The 7,055-nt window shown below is 43.2% G+C and overlaps 1 protein-coding gene across 3 annotated transcripts in view; it reads right to left on the bottom strand.

The window, feature by feature from the left end:
• Positions 1–77: 77 nt before the first annotated feature.
• ctbp1l (C-terminal binding protein 1-like) overlaps positions 78–7,055 on the bottom strand; it is a 16,225-nt gene continuing 9,247 nt past the window's right edge. For all 3 annotated transcript variants that reach the window (XM_014008595.1, XM_014008606.1, XM_014008614.1), the window contains 4 exons: positions 4,982–5,112; positions 4,742–4,869; positions 2,482–2,599; positions 78–2,398 (listed from right to left, as the gene is read on the bottom strand). In XM_014008595.1, the coding sequence (XP_013864049.1) occupies positions 2,212–2,398; positions 2,482–2,599; positions 4,742–4,869; positions 4,982–5,112 (564 nt within the window). In that variant the 3' untranslated portion in view covers positions 78–2,211. The remainder of the gene's footprint in view (positions 2,399–2,481; positions 2,600–4,741; positions 4,870–4,981; positions 5,113–7,055) is intronic.

Here is a 7,055-nt window from a genome sequence, read left to right as displayed (position 1 = left end):
GTCTTGATTTCTCTTAAATGTTTCAGTACAACATGTAGAACGCAGACGACACATCCATTAAAAATGAAGTTCTACGATAAAAACTAAAAACATAAAGAACAAAAAAGGCTTCTTATAACAGCAATTGCTGAACTGAAAAATAGATATAGTCATCATCAACAGCAAAATTACTATAATGCGCATAATCCAAACTATGGGAGAGAGGGTATTCTTTTGTTTTTCTTTTATTTTTCTTAAAAAATATATACTCATCACATGACAGAGGAGCCTACCATCTCAGGACACAGACATGCTCCGTGTCTCTCGTAGACTCTGAGGGGAGGGGGCACATCGTACGGCACTGGAAACTGACCACGACAAATAAAAAATGGCAACTCTGGCTGAAAACACGTTGAGCTGTTGGGGTTTAAAAAAAAAAAACGTCAGAGAGGGGGCAAAGGCTTAAGACCTCACATGCACTACTGACAGAGCAGCTCAACATTAAAGGGAAGAAAATAAAACAGCATCTACTACCACTGTTCTACTCGAGAAAAACTAGCAGACTGTAACAATCACCTCTTACTTAAACTTTTTATTTTTCTCTCCATCAGCCAGTAAAACTGAGGTTGAAGCACTTTTACAGTCTGAAATTGTGCTGGATTTAATTGCGACATGACAATAATGAAAAGAAAGATGTTTTTAAAGCCTGAGTGTTCAGTGACGTTACTGAACCTGCTGAATTTGGATCCAATCACTTCCTGTGGGGCAATTTTTTCTTTTTTTTTTTTCTTTTTAAACTGCTACGTCTTCACTAACGCTCTAGTCAAAAGAGTGTGTACAGGTATCAGGAATATCTGTACAAAATAAAATAAAAATAAAAAGGGTATGCACGGTACATTCAATATCTGTTAATGAGGTACTAGGAAGGTGTTTCCCCTTTGACACCCGGGGGTGTGGGGGTGGGCAACAGCGTTTCAGAGTGAACTCCTGGGGACAGATCCTTTGGAACGACGACAGCTTGTTTTCACAACAGAGTTGAAGGAGACAAAACGAACACATCACTGTCTTTAATGAAGCCAGCATGCAGGAACGCCTGTGTGCTTGCTCCGAACAGGGGGAATCGAACCCGTACTGTCCCCCTCACACCTGAAGGAACGGCACACTGGTTCATGAGTTGATGAGGGAGGGGGTGGGGGGCATGAGAGGAGGGGTTGTGGTGGTGTAGGATGTGTGGTTGCAGGGTGGTGAGATCTTATTAAACTATACAGCCGCAGGTCGATCACTTTCTGTTAAACTTTGTTTTTCTTCTGTCTACAACTGAGCAGCCAGACGACGCCCTCTGCTGGCTTTAAAGGTTTCAGCAAGGCAGAAAAACCAATGAGGGGTGGGACTCCTTGAGTGGGTGGGTGGGTGGGGGGGTGACTGCCTTAAAACTAGAAACACTCATCTGTAAGTGCAGATAATTTGGGTTTCTTTCCATAAATGACCTAACACTCGAGCAGGCTTTGAACTGAGTGGGTAACACGCTTCACAGTTAGAAAAACACTTCACACTGACTGCACCTATGGGGGTCTCTGCTGAGCGAGCTTCCAACAGTGTCAGGGGTGGGGAAAGATGAGGGCCTGGTGGGCTGGGTGGGGTTAGTCTGTGAGGTTTTACGTCGGTACGCACTTTCCCCCATCGTAAGACAAGCAAAGAGAAACAGGGGGAACAAACAAAACAAAACAAAACAAAATAAAAATAAAAAGAGGAGAGCTGTAACACGAGTCATTAATGTACAATACGGAGCTTCAACCCTTCTGTCTCTGCGAGTCAGCAGACTGAAGCCTCATGTCAGGAAAAAAAAAGCATTTTCTTTTTAAACAAAAACAAACAGAAACACCTAGAACCACAAAAGATCAACTTTCCATTAAAACAACAGCCAACTAAGGAACTAAACCAATCCAATCACTGAATCCTTGAGAACACAGTTATTGCTGACGTAGTGGAGGGAGGGGGTGTGTGTGTGTGTGTGAGATGGAGATGGGAGGTGGGATAGGGCTAGCTGTGAATAGGTCACTCCTGGGCTGGTTGTGTGTGATCAGAGGAAAGGACTGCAGATCCACGATGGGTCAGAACTGGTGCTTCCGGTTCACAGGAAGGTCAGGTCGTGTCTGATCCTGGGAGGAGGTGGATGGTGGTGGGGTTTGGTTTCCAGAGACGACGGAATGTGCTGGCGCCGGCAGAGGGGGGCTATTGGTCGGAGGGGATGTCTCTGTCGGCCTCAGCCTTGGTGGGCTGCCCTGGGGACGGGGCATGAGGAGGGTGGGACACGGGGGCAATGGCGTGCGCCAGGGTTCCTGGAACCAGGCTCTCGACGGCGGCGCCTGCTCCTGGCAGCCCCGCTGCCGCTGCGACGTTGATCAGACCGGGGGGGAATCTGAAAACGGAAGCAGAGGGCTCGTGTGAAGAGCTGCTGAGGACCTGGGTTTAACCTGGCCCTCATTAATCCTCCCCCCTCACCTGTAGGTGGCTCCGTTAAGTTCTGGATGAACAGTAGCTGCCTCCATGCTGGGCCACTGAGAGGCGGCCATCAGATACTCCTTATTAACACAGTTCTTCAGGCTGTCTGGGATACGACCTGAAGCAAAGCAAACAGACCATCAGTCCTCTGCAGAGGTTTAGATAGTTCCATCATATCTGCAAACAGGTCTAATGAGAGCATTCAGAGCACAGCTGGATATTTTTACAACCATGATTTAAATATCCATCATCCTGTTCTCACTAAACACAGGCAGTGGTGTATTTGTTGGTTGGTTTGTCCGTTGGCAAAATATCCCACGAACCAGAGGATGGATTTTACTGAACGTCACCACCAGATTTACATCTTCAGATAAATAACCTTTGGAGTCAACATTAAGGAAGCAGAAATGGCTTCAACTCAAAATAAAATATGGTGTGGTAGTAGCTGAGTGTCATTTCCATCACATAAACTGAACAGTTCAGGTTACTTTATTCATGCCCTTGGTAGGGATGGGTACTGAATTCGACACATTTTTTTTAAGTACAGACCGAATTCTGTCTGTACTACCAAGAACCTATTCACGTAACATTAAACGGTACCATGTTTCGGTACCTAAACGCATCACTTCGAAAGGTTTGGTGTAAGAGTGTTGAGTTTTCCATGCTTGTCCTGAATGCAGCACTGCGCAGGAGCGTAACGATATCAGCAGCTGCTGGTTCAGTAAACAGAGCTGACTGAACTTAACTTGAAAGCCTCGCAGCTCCTGGAGTAAAACTCACCGAACAGACCGCCTCTGAATTATCTGGTGGATTAATTATCTTGTGAGCACGACATTCTCTTGCTCAAAATAAATAAAGTACCACCACTTTGTTTCATCCACCATTAAACAGAGACCGGCAGAGGAAAACAACAGAAGAGCTTCCCGACAGTCCGAACACGTCTGACCTAAAGAGCACAAGCAGCCAGCTTGAAGTGTTGGAGCGTTTTGGATGCTCAAAACGTAGTTTGAATACCTTTTTATTTATTTAACTCCATCCTCTTTTGCTTATTTGATTTAAACTTATTTGCCTTCCATGGACCTCCATCACACAATTTTTCTAGCTGGGAAATGACGTCAATAGAAACACGTGGAGCTGGATTTTAATTTGTGCAATAAGYCAAAACAGTCTTGTTGTTTTCAAGAGTTTTCACTTTAAAGAAATTAATTAAACAACTGATGTTACAATACAAAGAGTTGGATGTTGTCTTGATATTTGTTATATTTTATATATTGAGAAATATGTTTAAAAAGTTTACTATTAAAAAAACAACACACACAAAGTACCGAAAATTGGTACCCTTAAGTACCGGTACCAATTAACCAGGTACCAGATATTGGTCCCGAATAGATTCAGATGTCAAAGGTACCCATCCCTAGCCCTTGGGCAAAGTTGCTTTGCAGTGAATTTCCCTCCATACATTCATCCATACACAACCACAGAGTGGCACAAAGATAACATACAAAAACAGCTTGCTAGAAGAGTGCTCAAGACTTCACTGATAAAAAAATAAAAAAAATAAAAACAAACAGCTTAATCGAACAGGGCAATTTAAATTACAGCTTATTTAATTTGATGATAGCTGCAGGAACAAAGTTGCTTCTATAACATTTTGTTTTACATTTAGGGACTCAGTAGCTCCTCTCAGGGGGAAGTGACTATAACTCACCCTGTAAGGGATGGGAGTCATCCTCTAAAACAAAACAAGCTATCCTCTGTAGCTGCCTTTAATACAGGGAAGATGGAGAAAGCTGAGATTTGCCCATCAGTCGAGAGGACCATATAACTATTTAGTTTAAAGAATTTCATCCCTAAAAAGGATATATGATCAGCTTTCCAGTACTTTAAGATTTTGCCCAAGATGTTTGGCAACACTGAAACCTTTATGTAATGATAGATTATCAAACATAAACTTTATTACTTATTTTAAGTGACTTACCTACAGTGTTTGATTTTGTTAAAAAATGATGAAGCTCAGTTATTTTTAAAGGTCTAAATCAGATCATTCAGTTCACACGTTACTGTGATTTAAACCAGTCTACAGGTCACACAAAACATTTTTCAACTCTCACTACGAAGATTTAATTAGGAACCCTAAGTCCCGATGACAGGTGCACTAGTGATGAGAGCAGAGACTGGTCCGTTTTTAATAATTTGACCTTTAGGTGATGACACACAGACGTGTAGACAGACTGATGTTAAGCGTAAGATGACGTCCTACCAGTAATGGCGCGGCGCACTTCTCTGGCTGCTTCTTCACGAGCTTCGACTGAGGCCTGCTCGCTGTACCAGGACGTGTGAGGGGTACAGATCAGGTTGGGTGCGTCCTTCAGGGGCCCGGTTGAAAAACTGTGGAGATGAAGGGGTTAAGATTGTTTTGAAGTGGAGAGACTCAGATCCTGTGTCATGTCCGTCTGTAAACATTTTGTCAGCTTTTGTGGCCAAAAAACATCAAGTTTACCTGAAGGGCTCGGTCTCATGGACGTCCAGGGCGGCCCCTCGTATCCGGCCCTCCTTCAGGGCCTGAGCTAGTGCTTTCTCATCAACAAGTCCGCCTCTTGATGTGTTCACCAGAAACGCTCCCTGGCGCATCTGTGTTAATACCATAAATATTTAACGATAAGACGCTTATTTTAACAACGCTGTGTTTACAGAATATGGATGCTACATGTTAGCATGTGTGGATAGATTCTGAAGTTGTGCCATCAGCGCTGACTAAAACTTTATCTCCCACACTTGTTTCGTACAGAGATCTTCCTGCCTACTCAGAGGCAGAACTGCACTTCTGTAAAAGGGACTGACTGAACGTAGAGGTGAGAAACAAACTCAAATATCGATCCTATCATGCTAATATCAAAATGGTCTGACATGTTGGTATACCACAATTACAACTGTTTGTCTATTATCAGACAACCAGGTCATGACAAGTAGTGTTTTTAAATGGATCCATGATTAGTTGCAACAGACTATTTAATGAACATATATTTTAACTGTAAAATAAAGACTTTAAAAATACTGTAGGGTGTTAAGTTTTTATAATCTTTAAACTGAAAGTTTAAAAATATATTACACGGACAGGGCCATTTTATTTACACACAAAGCATTCTGGGTAAATGATGACATGGATAGGTCATCAGCACGAGGCTGCTAGCGAGCTATATCCACCCTGAAGGTTAATCTTGGACAATATCTGATGATCGACTCTTTTAAATGAAACCAGAGAGCGTTGACAGAGAGGAGAAGGTAGAAATGACTCAGCCTGTAACTGAAAATATYGATGGAYGACAACAGAGCTGCTTCATGGAAGAAGAACCTCAGCTTAGCCTGTTAGCTTTAGCATTAGCCCCGATGCTATCACCATTTAATGGACTGTACTTATTTAGCGTCTTTCTATCCATCCAGGACACAAAGCTTGTCACACTACAATCTGTGTCCTCATTTACCCATTCACACAGCACTCTGTTAGGTCTCTACAAAGCTGTACAATCATCTATGGAGACTAATCAGTGCCAATCACATTCATARACTGATGGGACACACATCAGAGGCATAAAGCTAGATTTATACTCGATGCAACGCGCAGTGTACGCACGCCAAAAGTGATGCAATATTGCGGTCCCCGCCCCTGCGCTTTGGCTCCGTGCGTCGTTTTGGCGCGTATCGTGCACCTCCGATTTTCTGAAACACCACAAAGGCTAGTGCGCGCGCTGCTGACGACGCTAAGCTGTTCACGGATACCAGCATTTACATGAGAGATCATAAAGATGTTCAAATGGCACAGAATGTTTGGAAGGAGATTGCTGAAGTGATGCAGAAAGATGAATCTGTGTGTAGAAAGGCTTGGAAAAATGAATTGCATGTTCTAGTAATGTATTAAGTAAATTTACTCATCTGAAAAATAAACCTAAAGAATGTCTTAGAATTAGTCTTTTGATCATTACTTATAAAAACTTGATTTTTAATAACAAATAAAAGAACAGCACTTTGCCGTGCACCGCAGCACGTCAACTATAAACACAGCGGCAAAACTGTAAATGCAGTGCGCGCGCACTCCAACCAGCGGACCAAAARGAAAGTACAGTATATCTCGGGATTTGGGGTGAAGRGTCTTGCACAAGGACATAACAACTGAGACAGCTGGATGGGGGATCAAACCGGCGACCTTCCGGTTCCAGGACGACTCCCCTAACCACTCGGCCACAGCCGCCTTATGTATGCATTAGCTCAGTGCTACACATTCTCCTCTCGTCACTGAGGTCCTCCATCCACATGACAGAGAGGGGAACACAAAAATGACTCAGCCTGCAACTGAAAATATAGATGGAGGACCTCAGTTTAGCTTTTTAGCTTGTCGTGCTAGCACTGAGCTAATACATATAAGGCAATATAGCCTATATCACTAGCGCAAAGGCTAACAGGCTAAGCTGAGGTTCTTCTTCCATGAAGCAGCTCTGTTGTCCTCCATCCATATTTTCAGTTACAGGCTGAGTCATTTTTGTGTTCCCCTCTCTGTCATGTGGATGGAGGACCTCAGT

Source organism: Austrofundulus limnaeus, unplaced genomic scaffold (genome assembly GCF_001266775.1).
Source record: "Austrofundulus limnaeus strain Quisiro unplaced genomic scaffold, Austrofundulus_limnaeus-1.0 Scaffold1, whole genome shotgun sequence".
Classification (NCBI taxonomy): domain Eukaryota; kingdom Metazoa; phylum Chordata; class Actinopteri; order Cyprinodontiformes; family Rivulidae; genus Austrofundulus; species Austrofundulus limnaeus.
This window is presented reverse-complemented; position numbering and strand designations above follow the sequence as displayed.